Genomic DNA, 22,366 nt, shown 5'->3' with positions numbered 1-22,366 from the left:
CGGGGCCACTGTGAGCGTCCCAGCAAGAGGAGGGTGGCCGGGCAGGGGCGGGACGGGGAGGCGCAGAGGCCCGGGGGCCGAGCCGGAGGGGCTCTGTGACGCATCCTCGGGGGGCCCGTCTGGTGCCCACAAGGAAACTGGGGTGACATCGGCCCCTAGAAGCCCGCCGTCCTGCAAATGCATTCGGAGCCCTCGAGGGGGGGCCTTGTTGGAGGCAGGCCCACTTCGTGCGGCAAAGAGAACCGAGCCCCCCAAATCGAGAGTCCAGCAAGGAGGGCGGGCTTCCTCACAGACCCGATGGCGTCGAGGGGGCCATCCTGGGCGGGGAGCACCACCACCTGGGGGGGCGGGCAGGCGGGGGCCCTGGGGCTCAGGCAGCCAGGGTGACCGATCGGAGCCCGGGCACCTGACGCCCAGTCCTGTGGCCCTCCCGAGAGCCAGGCTGCCCAGGCCCAGGATCCCGCGTCCCCTTGCTCACAGCTGGAGCCACGCTGTGCCCGGGGCAGGGGCTGGGGACGCCGTCCTGGGCCCCCACCCCTGCGCCCCGCCTGGGCTCCCCATTCCCGTCCGTATCGCCCCGCAGCAGCCTGCTGGCACCCAGCACGGGCTGGCCTCGGACGCTCAGAGCCTACAAGAGATCCCTTCTCGGCTGATTGCCACTTTCAACTCCAGATGATGACCTGCTGACAAGTGCAATGGGAGCGTGTCCTGGTGGGCGCTGGGCGGGGGGGCGCAGGAGTGAGCGGGGGAGGCGGACGAGAGACCCCAGGAGGGAAGGCACAGCAGGCGTCGGGGAGAAAGGCTCAGAGGTTAGGAACGCCAGAGAGGTGACAAGAGAGACTTCGGAGTGAGACGTGCCCCCGGGGGAAGGGTCAGGGTCCTCCTCCTCGAATCTTCCGCCCCACAATCTTGAGTCAAGAAACCACAAGTCGACGACGACAACACACACCACAGATGTGGGCAGCTTTGGGAATTTTTTTTTTCTTTTCTCTTTTTTTAAAAGATCAATATTCATTCTTCTTCATTTGCCCTCATAACGAAAATAGATTTTTAAATGCCTCAAATATACAAATATCACCGATGCATACACATTCCAGAGAAGCTGAGGTACGTGCTGCTTCAAGTTGGGGAGCCGGAGGTGGGGTGGCCTCCCGGCTGCAGAGCGGGGCCTGGCAGGTCACTGGCCGCTAGCCCGATGCCACGGGGATCCCAGGGACAGAGCCGAGGGTGCCGGGATGAGGTACAGAGAGGGACCATGGGGGACAAGCTTCCTGGGCCCTCCCCGGGGGGGCTCCCTCCCCAGCAGGTCCACGGGAAAGGCCTCTCCAGCCGCGGAGAAGCGGGGTGCACGTCATCCTGGGGACGCGACATCTGGACGTTTCAATGGCGTCGAAGGGCCCTACTGACCACCAGTCACTAGGAGGAAAGTGCACAGCCACGTCCCTTCCCAGAGATGCCTACTCCGGAGTGGCTAGTCGCAGGAGGCAGGTTTGCACCACAGACCCTGGCCCTGTCCCTTCTTATTTGGCCTTCTGGCTTGGATCTAAGACCAGGAAAACTCAGTTTAAAAAAAAAAATCTGTCCATCTGTATATAAAATACATATTATTAGCCAGAGGTGGACAGTGCAGGACCAGGAGACCCCCCCTCCCCATCCAGAGGCCATCTGGGCAGAAGGCGGGCTCGGTCCAGCACTTCCTGCAGGGGCTGGTCCCCTGGGAAGTTGCTCCTCTCGATGACCAGGCCCACCCCCCCGCCCCGTCCACGCTGAGAACACGGAGCGGGCAGGGCTTGGGCTAGAAGGAGACTCTCAGGAGGGGTCTGTGGGGCCTTCGGGAGTGGCTCCAGCCTCCCGGCCCGGGGCACAGCAGCAGGCCGCCTGCCCACCCGGCCACCCTGTGTTGCTGAGTCTCCAGTGAGGTCAGAAGAGGCAGGAGCCCCGCAGGCTTCGGGCCTGGCGCAGGTCGGCGGACAGGGAGCGGCTCATCTGCTTGGTGGTGGAGCGGATGTTCTCCGCAGCCTGGACGGCTTGGTTCAGGGCCTTGTTGAGCTCCTCTAGGTCCTCCAGGTTCAGCTGGATGGAGTGTCGGGGCGCCCTGGGCAGGCGGGGCGGGGCTGGGGGGGGCCACTCGGCGGGGGCCGGCTGGGCCGAGGAAGCTGAGGTAGGTCCCGGGGGCGCGTAGTACCTGAGGAGAGAGGCAGCTGCGTTGGTTGACCACGGACACCAGGTTTGGCGTCAGCCCCGTTCCAAGCCCCACCTGGGCCACTGGCCCCGAGTCTCAGAGCCTCAGTGTCTTCACCTCGAAAATGGGAATAGTAAATAGCTGCTTCGAGGGATGTGTTGGAAGGACGAAGGATGGTAAAACGGGAGTGCCTGGCCCAGAGCAGGTGCTCAGAGACGGTCAGCTCCATCTACCTGTTCACTTAATAAAGATTTATCCATCCTAGAGTACGGGCCAGCCCGTGTGCCCTGGGGTTACTTGGTGACCCGCTGCCTTCCCGGGGCTTCTCATTCGAGAGCTGGATCTCAGGGAGACCACGATCACCCCTGGGCTCTGCAGCAAACCCCTTCCATCAGAGAGGTAACAGATGGTCCATTTGCCAAGTGGGGAGCGGTGGAGAAACATGATGGTAATTAGGGTTCTGGAGGAGTGGGAGGGTCTGCTTTCACTCCTCTGGGGCAGCAGGTGGCAAGGTGTCCTTCCCGGCCTGGCCCGGCCCTACAGGAATGTGGGGTATCATTTAAAGTACTGGAGAAAACGGCATGCGAGCCAGGAGCTGAAGCACAGATTTCTCCAAGGAGTGCCTACGGTTCGTGGCCAGAGCCACCAAACCAGCAACGGGCGGGAAGAGGGTTGCGGCCTCCGTGTTGTGGGATGGAGTGAGTGGCCGAGGGAAGGAGATAAAGGGTTTTGCCAAAATGAACCAGGATTAAGTTGACGAGGACTCGGTCAGAAGCCCGTCATTGGCGTCTTCCTTGGCAAACTTAAACTCTGGTCTTACCCCTGATGCTCCGCTTCTTCCAACCCACACTGTTGTATGGGGGGGTGGGGAAGGGGGGGATTCTATCTCCAAAGAAGAGACACAAATGGACGACAAGCACCTGTAAAGATGCTCAACAACATCAGCCACCGGGGGAATGCAAATCAAAACCACAGGAGAGGCCACGTCCAGCCCCCTGTCCCCTGCCGACACCGGGTGGCTGCAGGCAAAAGGACGGATGTTGGCGAGGAGCTGGAGAAACGAGAAGGCCCAGGCACTGCCGGCGGGAACACACAGTGGTGCAACCACTTTGGAAAACGGTCCAGCGGCTCCTCAACCAGCCAGACGCAGCGCGTGGCCCGGAGCGGACAGGGCCCCCTGGGGACCGCGTGCTGGGCTCTGAGCAGCTTGTTTGTTGGGTGGGTACCGTCCTGCGTCTTGCACGCATTGGCACGCGAGGCGCAGCGGGGCCAAGTGACGCAGGCGGCCTGCCCCGAATCCTAGCCAGCTGCGGGACGCTGGCCCCGGGGCTTGACCCTTCAAGGACTCTGTTCCCCCGCCTCAGAGCCACCGAGGGCCACCTCCCAGGATACATAGACCCAATAGGAAAATTCAGTTAAGAAGCTCTGTGCGCCGCCCGGCCACTCTCAGTGCGTCCGTAAACGTCAGCTCAGAGTCAGAGGCTGGAAGGGGCGCCGTGGACTCACCCCCGGCAGAGGCCAGTACCTGTCATCTGGACCCAATGAATAGGCTTCTTGGCTGCAGCTCCCTCCTTCGGGGACACTCTGCTCTAACTGCTGGGTTTCCACACAGCCCTCCCTTGCAGTAATTTGCTGCCCAGCCTGGCCTCAAGGTCGTCCAAAAGTCCCCCTCAGGCAGAAGCGACAATGCCCGCCCCCCCCCCCCCCCCCCCGCCCCGTCTCTACCAAAACAGAAGCAGAAAACCTTTCTAGCTACAAAGCCTTTGGTCCCGGGGCTAGAAGGCAGGTGGCCAGCAGGTGTCAGCACAGGCCCACAAGCTTTCCACCCGTCACGGAGCACGCTCAGTCCTGCAGGTGACGGTGGGAGAAACAGCATCATCACGCCCGCCTTCCAGCAGCATCTCCGGGACTACGGTTCCTGGCCAACTTCTGTGTATTGAGGGCTTTCCGTGCATTAGCTCACTTGGTCCTTACCACAACCCATTTCACAGGGGAAACAACTGAGGCACTGAGGACCAAAGTGGCCCCTGTCCGCAGTCCTGTGGCTCCCCCACTGGCCAGGTCTGTCGGGCACTATAGCTCAGGCCCTTTCCCCTTCCCTGGGGCCAGGCGTGGGGACACAACCCGGTTAGGTCTGTCCACAGGTCTGAGCCTGGAGGGATACGGAAGAGCCTCAGCAGCAGAGGGACCCAGGCCTAACTGTGGGCACTTGGGGCTTTATCCCGGGGCCACCGAATTCCAGGCAAAAGCTTTCCCGCCCAGCGAGTGGGAGCATGGGCGCTCCGCCGGAGGCCCGAGCATGCAGGCCTCTCCTAGCTGACGGGAGCTGAATGCTCCCAGACTCAGCCGAGGGCAGCGAGAAACCACTGCGCGCCACAGTCCTTACAGGGGCCGGGGGCCGCGTGGCCCCGGGCGCCCCTGCTCCCACCAAGCGCCAGCCCCCACAGCGACACCGGCCTCTTGCTGCCCACAGACACGGGCTTCTGACAAAGAAGACTCCCGACTGACTCATCTTCCACTGAGGGAAACTGAGGCACACTACTTGCCGGTGATAGTTGGCACGAGCAGACAGGGTGCTGTGTTTCCCCTGCTGCACGAGCCTGTCCTGTGGAAGCCACCTTGACTCGTTTTTCTTCTTCCCAATGACAGTACTGCGCCGCGGTAGCGCTCTTTGCAGGGATGACAGCGCTGCCCTTTCGTTGGGCAACGAGCCCCTGCGGGCACCGCACTACACAATTCCCCACACATCTGTGCGTCTGGCCACGCGCCTCGTTTGACCCTCGCACAACCGTACGTGGTCGAGACTGTCACCCCATTTAACGGATGGGGAAAGTGAGATTCAGAGAGGGAGTAGCTCGACCGAGGCCCCAGCAAGCAGGGAGTGGCAGACGGGATCCCACTGCAGCTCCGATTCTAAAGCCCGAACGAACCACTTCTGCCTCAAGCGCCGCGCCTCTTCTCTCCTGGCAGGTGTTCTAGCCAAATCCCCGTAAAACGCGGAGTGCTCATCCTGCCCTATGCCTGACCGGTACGCTCCCCAGAGCTCAAGGGCCTCAAAAACAAGGAAAAGTCTGAGAAAAGGTCGCAGCCAAGAGAGGTCCCCAAGGGCCCGTGACAGTGAACTAAGGGGCATCGGTGTGGCATCCTGGATGGGATCGCAGAACAGAAAAAGCAGCGTAGGTAGAGACTGAAGAAACCCGAGCACACGGTGGGCGTTAGTAGGGATAACGTATTCCCATCGGCTCACTAAGGGTGCAAATGTGCCGCATGCAGGTGAGATGGGAGGAATGAGGGCATGGGGCGGGGTGCGGGGGATGCAGGGGGGGCGTCTGTGCTCCCTGCCCCACTTCCCTATACCTCTAAACCTGTGCTAAACAGTCAAGCCTATTGGAAAACACTGAGTGTGCAATTACTTGCTGGCTGGGAAGACCCACAGGGAATGGGAAGAGTCCCCTGCACGTCCCCGGGAGCTCCTAGAGGGCAGGGCCCTCTGCCGGGCTGCTTCACGGCTGCCCCCCCACCCCCCACCCCCGGCCAGGGCCAAGCGCACTCCGTGGCAGGCAGGGAGCACTCGGTGTTCTGCACACTGTACCCGCAGGGGAAACGCGGGAGGCCGTGGCGCCCGGGGTCTCAGCTGCCCGGCTCGGGTCTGATCGGGAATCATGAAGCGGGTCAGGTAGGCGAGGAAGGTGGGAGAGGAAGGTTCTTACACAGTGGCTGACGGATAAGGCATGATGGGAACCGAGGAGACGTAGGCGAAGGCAGGAGGGGCTGGCGCTGCGGGCGCCGCAGCCAGATACCACAGTCCGGGGGGTGGCCGGGCCGGGGACCCCGTGCGCTTGCTCCGCTGGCTCGGGCTGCAGGCTCTGCGTGCGTTTCTCCTTGCGGCAGCCCTTTCTGGCCCTGTGAGGGAGGGACAGCAGAGGGGACAGGCTGAGGTTGGCAGGATGTAGCAGAGAACAGGGCTGGCCACCCCGGGGAGCGCGTCGCTTTGGGAAGCACATCCTGTGCCCGCCCGGTGTGCTCGGTCCCAGACTGGGAGAGCCGCCACCCCAGCTAGGCACCTCCACCCCGGGGCCCCGAGCCCCCATCAAGGACAGCTGGCGGTCTGTCTGGGAGGAGACAGTGGGCGTCTGTCCCTACCACAGGGGGCTGAGTCTGGGCCATCCGTCTCCGGGGAGGACCCGCCTCGACCACACAGGGGACATCGCACGGTGTCAGTGGGAGACGGTCCCCGTGGGTCCCTGGTGACGGTACCACCTAGGAGAGGAGGGAGAGATGTCAGGCGAGGATCATGTCTGGGTCACTGGGCCTGGAGCCCCCAGCTGACCTCCGTCAGCACCGAGCTTCCCTCCGGCCACGGGGAGGACACCAGCTGCCTCCGCTGGGGACCGTGACAGCGAGAGTCAGCATACGGCGAGCCTTCGTGCCTTGTTGTATCAAAGCCAGTGAGCCACTGGGCTGGCTACTATCGTCGCTCCCCCATTTGACAGCCCGGAAAACCGAGGCGCCCAGAGGTTGAATGATTTGCCGAAAGGTCTGAGTGGGAAATGGGCAGTGCGCTCGCTGTCTGAGCCCAAGCCCGGGCGTCCGGAACCCAGCCCTTCACCCTGAGATGGGCCCCTTCTCCCACGGGAGTGGCCCACAGCGGCCCCTCAGGCCCCAGGGGTCCGTGGAGGCCGAAGGGGACAGGCGGAGAGCGGGCAACCTCCCCCTCCTCGCACACCCCTCCCCTGGGTGGGGTCCCAGGGCTGGCCCGTGTCCCCTCCAGGCCTCGGCTCAGCTGGAAGGCTTCCCACCCGCCTGGCGGGGTTCCAGCTCCCTGCCGGCCCTGTGTCTCCTAGCTCGGCTCAGATCGCTTGTCACCGTCTGCTTAGCTGAGGGTGCCTTGGGGCCAGGGCCCGGGGCCCAGTAGGGGACGGTGCTCGATGTGTGAGTGAATGAAGGAATGAACAGAGAGGCCCGCTGGCACTTGAGCAAAGGCAAAGCAGCGTAATGGTGAAGAGCCAGCGCCTCGGCGTCACAGCTTGGGTGCAACCCCGGGCTGTGCCACACGGAGGCTGAGTGCCCTTGGGCAAGTAAGTTACTTAAGCTCTCTGAGCCTCAGTTTCCTCACCCGTGAAATAGGCACCATAATCAAACGGACAAAACCTATTTCACAGGGTCGTGAGGATTAACGTTCATAAAACCTTTAGCATCATGCCCTGGTACGGCAGGGGCTTGATAAACGGCAGCTGACCCCTTCTCCGGGCGCCGCCCCTCACCTGAGTCCTGAGTCCTGGGGGGCCGGCAGTGGGGACAGGAGATCGTGCCACCGCCTCTTGGGGCAGACGTGGGGGTCAGGACACGGTACTCCTGGCCTGGGGAGGAAAGCAGATAGTCAGCTCCGCGTGCTCGGGGCTGGGAAGATCGGGGAGGCGTCTCCTCTCCCCGTCGTGCAGAGGCGGTGGGCGAACCTAAGCTCCGTTAGGCCGGGAGGCAGGCCAGGAAGCTCGCCAGGAAGCTCGGCTAAGCAACGGCTAACAGGGCCGCTACGCCCCCGGGCCCCCACTCGCTGGGGTGGGGGGATTGGAACGGCTTGGCCTTGGGGTCAGCCGTGTCTTCTCCCTGTTGTCCCAGCGGCTGTGAAACGGGGGCAGTCCCAGGACGGGTTTGGGGGCCACATCCACGAGGCGTGCGGCCCGGCACCCGACAGATGGAAAGTGCTAGAGGTTTTTAGGAAGTTGGACAGATGCTTGGGTCTTGACCGCGCCCTGTCACCTGCTGCCTCGTCTATCCCTCCGTCTCAAGTACCTTCGAAATGGGGTCCGATCACTTCTCTCCTCTTCCCCGGGGCCTGCAGGGCTCCCGAGTCCTATTGGGCATGTGTGTGTCGCCTTGGGGCCCGCCGTTCCCGCCTCTAACCCCTCAGCTGTCAGGGCAGACACGCCTCTCTCACCTCCGGCCGCGTGGATCTGGGGTTAACTGCCCCTCCTTCCCAGCGTGCTAGGGGTGACAGTCACACCTATAATCGACTCACTAGGACTTACACACTTGCTATAATTGCTTATTTGCTATCGTCTGCTATGCAGACTCGCGAGAGTTGGCGCCGTGTCCACGCTGGTTTGAATGTTACGCGCTCTGAAGTCCTACTGTGTGTCACATGAAGTCTTACTAGGCGCTGGGAGCCTAGTTCCTGACACACAGGGCGCCCTGGGGAATGCGACCTGAAGGGAGGCCAGGGCTAAGGGATCTGGTGTCCACCCTGCAAACGGCAGGTGCTTCATGACCCTCCGTATGACTGGCCAGCTAACGGGGCTCCCCCGGAACCACACGTGGGCCCCGGCGGCGGGGGACACATCAGAAACTGTTGGTGGGATCAATGAACGGGTTCATAGAGGCGCCCCTCCCCGGTGCTCCCTGCGTCACAAAAGTCACAGAAGGTGACGATATTTCAATGGCACCTGGTGAGGTGGGGAAGGCTTCCGTGATGGGAGTCCTCCCTGGGGGCCGGACCACCCCACCCGCCCACCCCCGCGCAGCCCACCTGTGTACTGGCCCCGGAAGGTGACCCTGTCGGGCCGCCTGGCGCCCGACCCCGCTCCTTTCACTCCGTCCCGAGCTGCCTCTGCACTGTCCGCAGACGCTCGGCTCTTCTCAGGGAACAGCTGCGGGGGGGTTGGCTCAGATTCGGAACCTGGGGTGGAAAAAGAGGGGCATTAGGGAATGGGGATGGGGGTGTCGCACAGGTCAGGGAGTGAGCAAATCCCACGCTCAGGCTCTGAGGCACAGCTTGGGCTTTCATCCAGGTGTGTCCCTTAGTAACAGCAGCTGACGCACGCGGACTCCTGACCTGTGCCGAGCTGCCCCTGCCGCGCGTGCACCCCCACGGCCGTCCCAGGGGGCAGTCAGCTGGCCCTCTCAGGGCACAGAGCGGGGCAAGGACCTGGCCGAGGTCACCCCGCCAGGAAGGAGGGAGGCGGGCTGGAGCCCCCTTCCCCTTCTCTATCAGGCAATCCCCCTGCACTTCGGGGCATCCGTCCACGTCCTCGTCTGCAGGACGTTGGTCACATGACCCACCTCGCACCGACCGCCGGAGACGGGGGCCCCACAAAGCCTTTAAAGAAATCCCTGCACATAGCAGGTGCGTGACTTACAGTGGCTATCGCTGGAAGCGCATTTATATTAAGAGCACCACGACGGGCTAAACAAGACACACAGAACCGTCTCCGGGTTCCTCCTAAGGCTATTTCTGGGGTCCCTGACCACTGAGCTCAGGCCCAGACTGTGGCCTCCAGAAGTCAGGCCAGGCAGGCAGCCACTTACTCACGGACAGTTGGGGCATCTCCCGAGGCGCTGAGGAAGACCTGGCTCGCCGCCTTCCTGCAGGGTCAGCTTGCTGCGCACCCCCGGGCTCACCAGACAATCTCTCTGTGGATTTACTAGCAAAAAGGAGAGAGAGAGAGAGAGAGAGAGAGAGAGGGATGATGATGTCAGTGGGTGAGGTTTTACGCAGACTTTCAAGATGATCAGCCGGGAAGCCAACCTCCGGGGAAAGCATGAGCGTCAAACTCAAAGACTCATGAGTCAGACTCTCTGTCCCTCAGTTTCCTCATCTGTTAGGGGAAAAGAGCAGCAAATACCTCGGAGGGTTCCGGGAAGGATGAAGGAGACAATGTCCACAGAAACCTGAACCTAGCGCCCTCCCTTAGAAACACTTAGAAACCAAGACTGAGCTGGTTTGAGAAGTCATCACAGACGTATGGCCAAGGAGCAGACGTCCCGAAATGTTTGCGCTTCCCTTGGGTGGTGAGTTCAGATTACGCGTTAGCTATTTCATGCATCAAATATTGCACAGTAAAAAAAAAAATGTGAGAGTAGGAGAGGGGTGTGAGTTCACACGTCTGGAGAGACCCAGAGGCGGCCAAGTTTTCCTCTGCCGCTGGCACCAGGGCCCAAGGGCGAGTGTTTTGGGGTCACCCACCTGCCATAGTGGGAGCCCCAGGCAGCTGGGGGGTCCAGTGGCCGGGCGCGGGGCCGGGCGGGGCGGTCGAAGGCGGCCGCTGGGGACGCCGGGCTGCCCTGGGGCGGCTGGTGCAGGCTGTCTTCCAGCCTCAGACGGAGCCGAGACACCTCCTCTTGCAGCTCTCGGATGGCCTGGCTGGGGACGGGGGGCGAGGGCAGAAGCGGAGAGCAGATAAACCACGGGCTGAGCTGCAGCCCCCGCCGGCGCAGTGCTGCCCCGGTGCCCCGACCCTGTCCCTCTCCAGCAGCCACCGCGTCCCATCTGCCCTCAACCGATCCTGGAACTTCCTCGTGCGTCCACCGTCCTGCAGGGACCCGTGCACAGCCCCTCCCAAACCCCAGTGGCGCACCGGCAGGATCGAGGGGTGGATGCACAATAAAGGGCCCCTCAACACTCCGAGCTGTGCCCTGCCGGGGCGCCCCCTCTTCCTTTCCGCCGTCTGCAGAAATGCTAAGGACCAGCCCAGGCCGCCTCCTTCCCACCCTCAGGCAGCCCCTCCCTGAACATCCCCCGTGCTGCTCATGCCCGCCCACCTGCCGGTCCGTCCGTCCGTCCATCTGCAGACGGCAGAAGATGCCTGTCTCTCTGTCTCCCCGCCAGGCAGTGGGCGGGCCTCCCCCCACCCCTGAGACCCTTAGACCACAGATGCTCAGAAATGGTCCTGCACTGGACTCCAGGCCCCAAGCGGCAGCAGACGAAGGGCTTATGGGAGCGGGGCTAAGGGGACGCCGCGGCGCTTCCCGTCACCCCCCGGAGGCAGGCAGGCTGGACGTGCACAGCGCTCTCGGCGGCTGCCCGGACCCCCAGGGGGAACCCCCAAACACGGCCCAGCCTCTCACTGGCAAGGCATCTCGCGGAGCCGCTGGCTTCTATGGAGCAAGGACAGTTTGCACGTCTGTCCAGCCAGCACCCGGATCCCTGGGGTCTCGATGGGGGTCACGGCCGCCCCTCCTGCCCGACATCCCCACGCACGAACCCCACACGCGGAGCGCCGGAGTCGGGGCTCAGCCTGGCCCGGCCTGGTGCACCTTCTCCATCTACTCCTGGGGCTGGCTTCGGGGCGGGGCTCTCCTCGGGGTCCCCTCTCGCTTGGTGGCCCCGGACTCGTGGCTGAGCGTCTCCTGGCGCCACCTCCAGCTCCCAGGGAGTGCCAGGGACGGGGACCTCTCTAGCTCTGGCCCGTGCACTGTGTGTCCAGGGCGGCCAGTCCCCAGGGAGACGTTTGTTGGCGTTTCCAAGGCAAACGGCAGGGTGCCTGCGGGACAGCCAGAGCTCCCGCGGCCAGTTAACTCCTGCGTGCAGGCCTGGAGGCCGCGCCGCCTTCCTGTCCTGGGCGAGGGACCCAGAACACTCACTTTCTGGGTGTTTCTATCGGGATCTCAGTCTTTCTAATTCTTTGGTGCCGGGAGCCAGCTGGCACCTCAAGTTCATCTGCCCTGCAAACTCCCCCCCCCCCAGGTCCCCAGCTCTGTGTCAGCAGCATCCACTGGTTGGCCAGCCAGAGGTCTGAGTCACTCAAGACCCTCCTCCCTCCCTGAACGCCCCCGGAAGTTAACCAATGCCAAGTCCTATGGGCCCAATGCCTCAACGGCTCTTCTCAAATGCACCCTCCTCCGTCCGTCTGCCTGGCCCCGCATGTCTGTCCTGGGGGAAGGGCCTTGGTGGCCGTCTCCCCGCCTTGCCTCCATCTCACCCTGCTGGGGACCAGGGAAATCCTAAAATGTGAACCCAACCTTGCCACTCCCTTTTAAAATCCCCCTCACCCTCCTCGGCAGCATCTATGCATTTGCGAATATTCAGTGACCTCATTTCTCTGGGCTGAGCCACCATCCAAATCTCTCACCATGGTGTTCACCGCCAGTGTTCGAATCCCTGGGAGACCTACCCCAGGTCCCCCTGCCTACCTCCCCGCTGCTCAGCACTCACCGCTGCACTCACACTCGGGGACCCAGCTAAAACGAATGGTTGGCTCTGCAGAGGTGATGGGTGCTCTCCCACCCGTAGGCCTTTGCACATGCTGTTTGCCCTGCCCAGGAACACTCCTCTGTCTCTCTTCCTTCTGTTCTCAGCTGAGATGCCACTTCCTCCGAGAAGCCCTCCCTGAAGCCTCTGAGCGGGCCAGATGTCCCTTGTGGGCATTCCCACGGTCCTTGGAGCCTCTGCACTTACACTGGGGAGGGTGACCAGGTGTTTCTTTGTTCATCCTACAAGATGATGAGCCTCCTAGGCCAAGGACTGGCTACTCCACTGCTGTATTCCCAGGGCCTAGCGTATCATTGACACGTAAGCCTGGAATTCCTCTGCCGGTGCCACAGGACACCGCAGGAGTGCACGTACTAAACTCAGGCCTGCGAGCCGAATGCCAGCCCTGCACCCGCCTTTGCACATAGGTGACAAGTCAGGCCCAGGAGGGCACAGGCCCAGGGCCTCGGAGGGAGTCCTGCGGAGCAGTCTTTCCCGTGTACCTGGGACGGACACCCCGGTCCAGCAGAGGCATGTGATTGATTATTGGCCAAAAGCAACTCAAAGGAGAGGTAAGAGGGCTGGCCAACCTATTCTCCCATTGCTGTTCACTCACACAAGGAGCAACTTTCGTAGTAGAACAATTGTGCTTGGATTAAAAAGAAGAGAACTGAAGACCAGGCCGTCCTCGGTTCATGCAGTAACAGCACCACCCACTGAAAATACAGGCCTGGCAAGTGGAAACCCGCCTTGGAGGAGAAATACAGGGAGCGAGGTCTCAGCACCAGGAAGGTGAACCTCTAGGTCACTTCCCACCGGCCAAGAAGTGTCCTCTACAGTGTGTCCACATCAGTGTGGTCCCACGGAGGGGCCCTGTGCTGGGCGGCAGGACAGCTGGGTCCGTCGGGCCCCCCCCCGCTGCACAGCCACCCCCGGATGTGATTGCTGAGCATTCCACCTCCCTCGGGCATCACTGTGCCATCCCTGTGCTGGTCCGACTTACTCTCGCCCTGTCCTGGTGAGGAGGAAGGTGTGGGTGCTCTCTGCTGCTCCATGGGGCAGAGGGGCGGCGGCAGGGTCCAGGGCGGGCGGGGGGCTGATTGTCGTGCTGCAGGGGAGACGCTTGGAAATCCGCTTCCGCCCCTCGAACTCGGAGCCGGGGACCTCTACGGGAGGCAGAAGGAGACCAAGGTGAGTTTACCCAGAGAGGACCCTCGAAGCACGAATTTCTGCGGGCAGAAGGGTACGGACAGAGTGCCAGCTGAGGTCATAATGGAAGTTTCCAGTGAGGTCACTGGCCCACTGACCTCAGAAAGAACCAGGAGATGTGGTTTCTGCTGGGAGCTTGGGGTGCAAAGCTGGGCCTGCAGAGCTGTTTCTACCTAGACGTCCCCCCGTCCGTCCACCACTTCAGCACCAGATGTGAGTATTTGGGAACATTCCCCAGTACAGAGCTCATCGCTCCTTCGCGTGGACCAGCCCAGACCCTGCCAGGCATCACCAGGCTGTTCCGGGACCGGCTCCACGGCCCCCACCTCCCACTAAAATACAGTCACACCTGCCTGCATGCTGCTGGGGAGAGCGTGCAACTTGGGGGATCCTGGTTAAACTCTGCACCACGGTTTTTGCAAGATGTTATCAGTGGGGGAAACCAGGTGAAGGGCACATGGGATCTCCCTGGATTATCCCTCACAACTACACGGGAATCCGTGATTGCTGGAACATCTAATTAAAGTTTAATTTTAAAAGTTTTCCATGATGAGCCTTGAAAGGGGCACAGTGAATCTGCGGTGCAGAAGTCAGAGCAGTGGTCACCTCTGGGAGGGGCTGGGGTTCCGGTCAGGCGGAGTGTGCTGGTCTGTGTTCATTTTGTGAAAATTCATCAATTTATGTTCTTTCCTGTGTGTGTGTGTGTGTGTGTGTGTGTTATTTCACTAGAAAGCATACATGCATTTTTTTAAAAAGGTAAAAAATTAAAAAAAAAACTAAAACCTAAAAAAAAAAAAGGTAAAAAACTGAAATCACAGGCTTCATAGACACGGAAGTGTTTGTGGCACAATGTTTAGTGCAAAAAGGAGGTCATGAAACACTCGCATTTCTGTTTGATCCTATTTCTGTTTCAAGTGTATCTAAATAAACACGCACACATTGGCACAGAAGACAGCCCGCGGGCTCGACACCAAAACGCAGCAGTGATGGTTTTCAGCATATTTTTTTTTCCTCTTTTCCCTGTAGTTTCAAATTTTCCTGCTATGAACCTGTAGGGTATTAGTGTATCCTAAAGGGTAACGCAAGTGTTTTTTGTTGCTGTTGTTGGTTTGATTTTCCAATCCGGGCCATCCGGGCTGCTCCCAGGTTCTGGCCAACCCGGATGCATCCACTCACCCATCTCGGCCACCAGCGCCCGTTCCAGGCGGAAGCTGGGTGCCCTCTGCTGCAGAGGGCTGTCCCGGCCCGAGGGGCGCCTCTGGGCTCGGCTCCTGGGTGTGCTGGGCTCCGCGGCTCTTCTGGGGACTGGAGGATCCCTGGTCTGGGGCGGGGAGGCTGCGTCCTGGGGGTGGGAGGAGGCTGCGTCCTGAGGCTCAGATGAAGTGAAAGGCTGGGCCAGTGTTCCTGCAGTGCTGAGGGGCCGTGGAGGGAGAGACGTGTCGAGATCGCACAGACAGGCCCTGGCCTCTGAACCCCTCCACCTGCTAAGCCAATGAGCTCCTGACCCTTGGGACCGGGCACCCCCGGCAGTACAGTGTTTCTGAGGCTGCACCCACACTATACATGCATTTCTGGGTAAAGTGCAGAGCTGTACACCTGCCTGCCCACAGGTTATAAAGCTCAAGCTCCTTTTTAGAAAATATACAGAATTTCTAACCCTTCCTTCCCATGCAGCCCTGGGGTTTCAGGCAGGCCTCCCGGGGTGGGGGGGCTGCACCAGCTTTGGAGGCTGTCACTCCATCCTTCACCTGAGTCCCCGCCTCAGTCCTTGCCTTGGGGTTCCAGCCTCGTCTCTTCCCAGGTAGTCACCCCGATTGCCCTTTATCCTCGTCTACTGCTCACCCCGCGCCGCCCTCCTGTAGATCTTCCTTCACCATCCACTCATTCACTCAACAATACTTATTCCCTGGTGTGCCGCTGATTGGCTGAGTGACGCTGGGCAAGTCACTTTCCTGTCTCTGCACCTTGGCTCCCCTCTATTGATAAGATGGGGGCAAGGAACCATGGTTGGGGGATGAGGTGAGGGCTCTGAGAATGCCCAGACCATCGACCCCTGCTCTGGGGCTCACGGCACCTTGATTCCCAGGCTACCCCTCCATGTGTGATGCTGATGGGGAATGGGGTGGCGGGGGCCCAGGATACCTGATGTGGGAGAGCCGGTGCTCTGGTGTTTGGGTGAGGGGCGACACTCTGCTGGTTTCTGAGCCCACAAAGCCGCTGTCTGTCTCGGGGGACGCCATCCAGGGCTCCTGAGGGAGGCAGTGTCCCTTTAAGTCTGAGGAATGTGCCTGAGTCCTGGCCTGGGCCTCACATTCCAGAGGCTCACAGGCAGGCGGGGAGGCTGGCCCAGCTCCCGGCAGCCAGGCCCTGGGGTGTGAGGGTCCTCAGGCCAACAGCAGGGACCCCATGCCCCAGAGGACCCTGAGCAAGTCCTGCCTCCCCGAGGCCCTCGAGGCCCTGGGAAGGACACTGTAGCAGGTTTCCCGAGCTGAGGAAGAGGGGAAGGATAAGAAGAAAGCCGGCCCATCGCTGGGGATGTGATTCACACCTCCACAGGTCTTCCAGCCTGGGCCTGGAATGCCATGGTCCTGACTGTAGAAATGCCCGTGCCCAATTCATCAAACGTGCATACCCCCTCAACACTGGGTCTAAGGGAAGATACAAACAGGTGGCACAGGTGCCTGCCCTCAAGGAGTTCACAGTCTAATGCAGATTTCCTACCATGGGGTCATTCGGACTACAGGTGTATGTGTGTGTGTGCATGTGTGTGTACACAGGCATGTAGATGCACAGTTCTATGGGAGGATCACAGCATAAGTGACATTTCCATAGTGATCTGTGGCTCCCCAACAGTTTAAAAACTGCTGCTCAAATGTCACAAACAGGCCATGGAGTCAAGGACTGCCCCTCACCCCCCCCCCCATCTGCACTAATCAGACTCAGTGAAATACAGACAATGGGCCACAAGCTCTTGGAGGACAAGCAAGAGCTCCTGACAGGGCAACAGGGGTAGGGGGAGCCCCAGCAAAGAGGCAGCACTGGGCATAAGTCCTGAATGTTGGGCAGAACTATAACTGACTGGGATTGGGAGCAGCAGGCCTTCTGGAAGGGTGTGACCAAAGGCCCTGGGGCAGAATCTCCGGGAGATACATGCCCCATGCAGATGCTTACCTCTAGGTGAGGCCCCCCAGCCTGGTGCAGAGACTTCTGCGGAGGGTGCTCAGAGATGCCACTTCCCTCTAAGCTGGTCAGACTGCTCTGGTGGGATGCTGCAGTCCTGGTGGCCCGGGGGCGGGGCGGCCGGGTAGGGCCTGGAGGAGTTGCCTCGGCTTTGTCCAGGCCCTGGAGGTAGCCATCTCTGGCCGCGGATGCATGGAAGCCTGCTGGCTTTACAGACCCCAACTGCTCCACCGTCTCCCTGGGCGGGGGGGGGGGGGGGGGCGGGGAGGCACACCAACTCTGAGCCGGGGTGCAGCCCAGTCCTGGGAGCCAAGCAGCTCTGGACACAAGCTGTGGAGCCAGACGCCCCTGCCCACCCACCCTGGTTTTGTCATCTTCTAGCTGCGTGGCCTTGGGTCAAGCACCACTTCGCTCTGAACCTCACGTAAAAGGGGGATGGCCAACGAAACCCACCCGACACACCACCACGGAAACAGTGTGGGAAACAAATGCGCCACGGTGCCATTTCTCAGGCTTCAGGAATTTGGGTACCCCCTTCCCGACTTCAGCCACTTTTATAAACTTCCAACTACTCAAAGGCTTAGGGCCTCATTAGAAATGGAAGATCAGTCTATTTCGTGTGACAAAGAGAAATGAACTCCGGAAATGGACGGAAGAAACATGAAAATGGTATTATTCTCTTCTAGACAGATCTGGTTGGCGGCCAGAGGCCCTGGGCCCGAGGCCTGCTCCCTTGTTCTGTGTCTTTCTTTCTCTTTTTCTTTTAAAAGGAAGATCAAGAGAGGCACTAAGGACATACGAGCACTGAAGCTTCCTCCTTGATGAGCTTGGAGGGCCTGAGACTGCAACGGAGCGTAATCCCATCCAACCCTGCCTCTGCCCCGCGCCACCCGAGATCACTGCAAGCGCTGTCCCGGGTGGGCACGTCCCACCGTTTGGAGAGCCGTCTAGCTCATGACAACGGTTACCACCCCTGGGGTTTTGGGATTGGTGCGTGGACGAGTCGGGGAGGCTCCCTGACGTACTTGGGGGGGGCCCTGTGACTTCTTTCAGCCAGGGCTGGGAGCTGCCTTATGGGGATCCTGGAGGCCTCGGCTTTTCCCGGAGCTGGAGCTGGCCCATCCACTTCCAGGATACGGTCTTGGCCGTCCTCCTCCTCCTCCGCCTCATCCCCCTCCTCCTCCTCCATCCTCATGGCTTCTGGGAGAGACTTCACGCTGAGATACCTACAGAGCACAGAGAGGAACATGACTTCGGTCCAGCGAGCCAGCCAAGATCCAGTCCCTGGCTCTCGGGGCCGGACTCCCCCCGCCGGGGCCTTGGTCCTGGTACTCACCGCTCCAGGAGGCCATGGAAATCCTGCTCCACCTGCAGCTCCTTGTGCCTGAGTGGGGCCGGGAGGCCCAGGGGCCTGTCCTCCACCTCACTGCTGGCGGCGCTAAGCTCCACGTTCCCGTGCGACACACAGAGGCCCAAGCTGGCGGCGTCAGGCTGGGACCAGAAAGGCGGAGGGACAGAGATGTAGCAGATAACCTAACACTACTGTTTTAGGGACCTGCCTTATACCAGGCTCATGCTGGATGCCGACAATAGGTCAGACTCACCAACCCTCTCACACTTTCACGTGTGTGCAGAACGCAGGGGCTGGACTGTGCGATCTTTACTACCGAGGGCCGTTAACTGAACATCTACTACCCGCCAGGCTCTGTCCAGACAGCACTGCATGATGCGCCCAGCAGCGACGGCTATCACAACCCATTTTACAGACAGGAACCCGAAGCTCAAATGATTTGCCTGAACTTACAGCAGAGGCGAGGGGCAGGGCTGAGATTTGAACCCAGATCTCCCACAGAAGCGCCTCTCCTGTCCCGCTCCATCCCGATATGGACACCCAGCCTCCAAAACAACCATCCCTGGGGGAGCGCGGGACCCCTCGGGATGATGTGCTTGGGTTTTCGCCCATTAGTGCATGCAGCGCCCCGGGGGGACCTTCCCCAGTGGGGGAGCCTGCGCACAGCCCCCCGTCTGCCCACCTCACCCACCACGCTGGCCCTTCCTCCGGCTCCGTCCCTGACAGACACATCTGTGCAGTAGGGCAGCCAGACAGGGAGACTCTACTACTGTCACTGGTGTGACTGCTGGACGCTCACTCTGCTCGACAACACCATGAAGTTCACCATCTTGCAGGGTGACGAGGGCCGGAGAGACTTCTAAAAGTCCCTTCTGCACATGGCCCTTGTCTTGAGTGCCCTGATCTCTGAACAGTCCCCAGGGACGCTGGAGGCCATCCCTTGCCCCCGTCCTTCCTCTCACCAGCACCTCAAGGCCAGGCGAACGTGCCTTCTACACCTCGCTCAGGTCCACACACAGCCTCCATCTCCCTGCTCCCCGCCCCCCCTCCCTGCACACCCTCTTCTCACACCCCCTGCTGGAGAAACCCAGCAGAGTTTAAGGCCAAACCCTTGCCCTGCCTCGCAGGCCCCTACACCATGGGGCCCCTGCCTGCCTCTCCGGCCGCAGCTCCCAGACAGCAGTCCCCTCGCTTTCCATACTGGAGCCACAGGGTCTTTGCACAGGCTGTTTCCCCTGCTGCGCCGTGTGCCACGCGTGCTGGCATTTGGTACATAATTCACAGCAAGTATGTAGTGAGGAGGTCAATCAATGAAGAAGAGAAGGAACGGTCAGGATGGCTGGGAGGGAGGTACCTGAGGGCGGCGGGGTTGGCCGGCGGGCGTGCGGCCTGGGCCTGAGAGAGAGGGCAGGTCGGCCGGCTGGTGCAGGGACGTGGTGGCTGGGGGGCTGTCCGGTGCCGAGTCCGACCCGGCTCGCTCAGGCTCTGGCTGCTTCTGCTCCATGCGGTCCTTCAGCTCTTCCAGGCGAATTCCCAGCTGGAATATCTCCTCCTCTAGCTCCCTGGAACGGGGAGACATCAGCGCCCGGAGCCTGTGACAGCAGCCCCAGGGGGGCAGGGCGGGGAGGCCGTGCTTCAGGGCAGAAACCCCAGAGGATACCCCCAGGGGGGGCCACCTAACGCCCTGATTTGGATTACGTGGAGGACTCGAAACAACAAGGTGAAAAGGGAACTGTACTGGGCACCAGGAGCCCTCTACCTGAGTCCCCCCCGCCACTCCCCCCCCCCAACCCGTGCACCTGCAGGCTGTGGGGCCTTGGCTAATCCCTCCCCACTCTGGCCTGTCAGGTCTCATCTCCAAGGTCACATCTCATTGCAGTGAGTCTAAAAGGACACAAATCTCAGCCTCCAGGTGTCCCCCCGACCTGGCTATGCTGCTAAGCGGGGTAGGGTATCTCCCTTTCCTGTAGTGTATGAATCATGAGGATGAAGTGCACCCCTCTCCATGGCCAAGGGAACCAGCGGCCTCCCTCCCTAGCACGTACCTGCCAGGATCGAATTTTCCAGACATCCCCTGGGAGCCAGGAGGTGGCTGGGCCAGCTGCTGCTCCCTGCAGGCCTTCAGGTACTCCTCCTCCAGGGCTGCGTGGGCAGCCTTCAGGCGCTGGAAGCCCTGAAACCAGACCAGGCCAGAAGGACTGAGTGCCCAGGCCCGCTGGGCTCTTTCCCTGCGATCCAGTGAAGCAGATAGCTAGCTCATGGTGGTGGGTGGGGGCTAGGGGTGGCCGGCAGAGACCCATCTTCTGGGCTCCCAGGTCCCTGGAAGGGTGGAGTCCAGACCCTAAGACCTGCCCGCCCCGGTCTAGCTGTCTGCCATCAGATTGGCAAGGCGGAGGCACGGCGTGGAGCCTTGGTCCCAGCTCCAGAGAGCACCAGTGTCTCCTGGACAGAGCTACAAGTACTCTGATGTTTCATGGTGGTCATAGTGGCAAATATGCCATCACTCTGTCCCCATAAGGACCCAGCTCTTGAGAGACCAGGGATCCTCAGGCTTAGTTTCAAAACTGTGGATCTGGGAACATGAGTCAGTCTGTTCCCAAATCCTTCGAGACTGTCACGACAGGTGATCTTATCACCACCATACTGGTAACAGCAGGCTACGGCTACCGAGCGAGCGCTGAGGCTCTGTGCTAAAGCGCTTTGCATCATTCGTTTAATTTCCAACACAATCCTAGTGAGAGGGGTGACTTATCATCTTCATTTAAAGAGGAAGAACTGAGGCGCAGAGAGGTCAAGTTGGTGAAGGTCACACAGTGAGCGAGCAAGTTGTAATCGGGGTTTGAACCCGGGGGCTCTAGCTTCAGGGCTCGTGGGCCAAACGATGATGCTGGGCCTCCAGAGCAAAGGTGGTGATAGCTCACGGACGGCTAAAACTGCGGGAGGTCGGATCATCATCCCTGGCTTATTATCGTCCCCATCCCACTCCTTCTATGAGGACAGCAGACAGTGCAAGGGCCACCTCAAGTCTCGCTCCCGGGGAAGCTTGCTCTTGCAGCAGCTCTCCACCTCCCCGGGTATGGGGGGAGTTAAGACGGAGGGGAGGAAAAAGCATGGTTTTGATTTTCAAGGTCCTTGCTCATCTGCTCACTGAGATACTGTGACACATAGCGCACATTTTGCAGTTGGAAAACAGATGATGTCTCCGTGGTAACAGAGTCATTAGTAACATAGTAATGACGTGGTGAAAATGCAGTATTTATTACAAACCAGGGGTGTTGCATTTGCCCCTCTCTGCCCCGCCTCGGCACCTCCCCCCACCCTCCTCTGTGCCCCCAGTGGGGTCTGAAAGAGACCTGGGAGGGAGCAGCCGGTCCCCGAGCCCCCCTGTTTCTTGTCAGATCCCCCGATGCCGTCCACAGCCCTGCTAACGGCCCCTTCACGGACCCCCTCACTCCCAGCTTGAGAGCTCCCCCTGCTTCTTCCCAGGATCCCGGCTGATACAGCAGAAATCTAGATTCTACATATGACGATAGTTCACCCAGAAATACCGAAGTCCAAAAGGAAATAAGCCAATAAGGGTTGGATTAGGGCTCTCCTCCCCCTTTCCCCTTGGCTTTCAAATATTGGGCAATTACTTTTATAATAAGGAGAAATAAGAAAAAGAGAGAGAGAGAGAGAGAGAGAGAGAGACTTCCTCTGGTTGCTGAGAAGCAGGATACCCCGCAGCAAGCGGTGCAAGGTAGCGATGACCCCCCTGGACTCGGGAAACAGATAGACCTGGGTCTGGGCTCTGCTGCCTATAAGCTAAGCGGCCTGCCAGTCGCCGGAGGGGTCGCCCCATTCCATTCCAGTTAAATGGGGGTGATGACTGTAACTGCCTTACCGGCTTTCTATGAGAAAATGAAATCAGGGCATCAAAGGCTTGCACAGCGCCTGGCACGCCAGCACCACTGCCCGAGAAGTGGTAATACTGTGATACAACGACCGTGATCACGACAAGCCACGCCGGGGCTGTTTGCTCTGAACGGAGACAGTGTGTCTGGGATTCTCTGGCCTGTCTCGTGGCAGACGAGGCCTCAGAGACTCGGCCAGGGGAGCCGGACGGTTGCCTTGTGTGGCAGCTCCAAGGGCATCTCCCAAAGGGGGCAGCAGTACCTTGAGTTGGTCCTGGGGCGTGAGCCGTCCTGCCTGCAGCAGTCCTGTGAAGGACTCCACCTGGACATTGGGAGGGGAAGGAAACACACTCCATGAATCCAGACCCCGGAAGAGGAGTCCTGCAGGCCCCCACCCCCACCCCACCCCCGCAACACACACACACACACACACACACACACACACACACACACACTTAGTCACATTCACAATCTGGCACGGGGAGCTGGGTCCCGCCTCCGGGTGCGGGTTGCCTGCCAAGCGCGGAAAGGCGGATGCCAGAAGTTGACTCCACCACTGGCCTCGGCCACAGTAGCCTTTGAAA

At 60.5% G+C, this 22,366-nt stretch overlaps 1 protein-coding gene across 3 annotated transcripts in view; it reads right to left on the bottom strand.

Moving 5' to 3' along the window:
• Window positions 1–961: 961 nt before the first annotated feature.
• AKNA (AT-hook transcription factor) overlaps window positions 962–22,366 on the bottom strand; it is a 51,586-nt gene continuing 30,181 nt past the window's right edge. For all 3 annotated transcript variants that reach the window (XM_055302558.1, XM_055302560.1, XM_055302557.1), the window contains exons 7-22: window positions 22,045–22,104; window positions 19,935–20,062; window positions 19,244–19,451; window positions 17,875–18,029; window positions 17,564–17,764; window positions 16,530–16,776; window positions 15,501–15,607; window positions 14,535–14,770; window positions 13,153–13,315; window positions 10,146–10,322; window positions 9,488–9,603; window positions 8,709–8,858; window positions 7,447–7,542; window positions 6,326–6,442; window positions 5,893–6,085; window positions 962–2,185 (exon numbers count right to left, since the gene is read on the bottom strand). In XM_055302558.1, the coding sequence (XP_055158533.1) occupies window positions 1,921–2,185; window positions 5,893–6,085; window positions 6,326–6,442; window positions 7,447–7,542; window positions 8,709–8,858; window positions 9,488–9,603; window positions 10,146–10,322; window positions 13,153–13,315; window positions 14,535–14,770; window positions 15,501–15,607; window positions 16,530–16,776; window positions 17,564–17,764; window positions 17,875–18,029; window positions 19,244–19,451; window positions 19,935–20,062; window positions 22,045–22,104 (2,619 nt within the window). In that variant the 3' untranslated portion in view covers window positions 962–1,920. The remainder of the gene's footprint in view (window positions 2,186–5,892; window positions 6,086–6,325; window positions 6,443–7,446; window positions 7,543–8,708; window positions 8,859–9,487; window positions 9,604–10,145; window positions 10,323–13,152; window positions 13,316–14,534; window positions 14,771–15,500; window positions 15,608–16,529; window positions 16,777–17,563; window positions 17,765–17,874; window positions 18,030–19,243; window positions 19,452–19,934; window positions 20,063–22,044; window positions 22,105–22,366) is intronic.

Source organism: Nyctereutes procyonoides, unplaced genomic scaffold (assembly GCF_905146905.1).
Source record: "Nyctereutes procyonoides isolate TBG_1078 unplaced genomic scaffold, NYPRO_anot_genome, whole genome shotgun sequence".
Classification (NCBI taxonomy): Eukaryota; Metazoa; Chordata; class Mammalia; order Carnivora; family Canidae; genus Nyctereutes; species Nyctereutes procyonoides.
The sequence above is the reverse complement of the archived record's forward strand: the minus strand, read 5'-3'. Positions and strand labels throughout refer to the sequence as shown.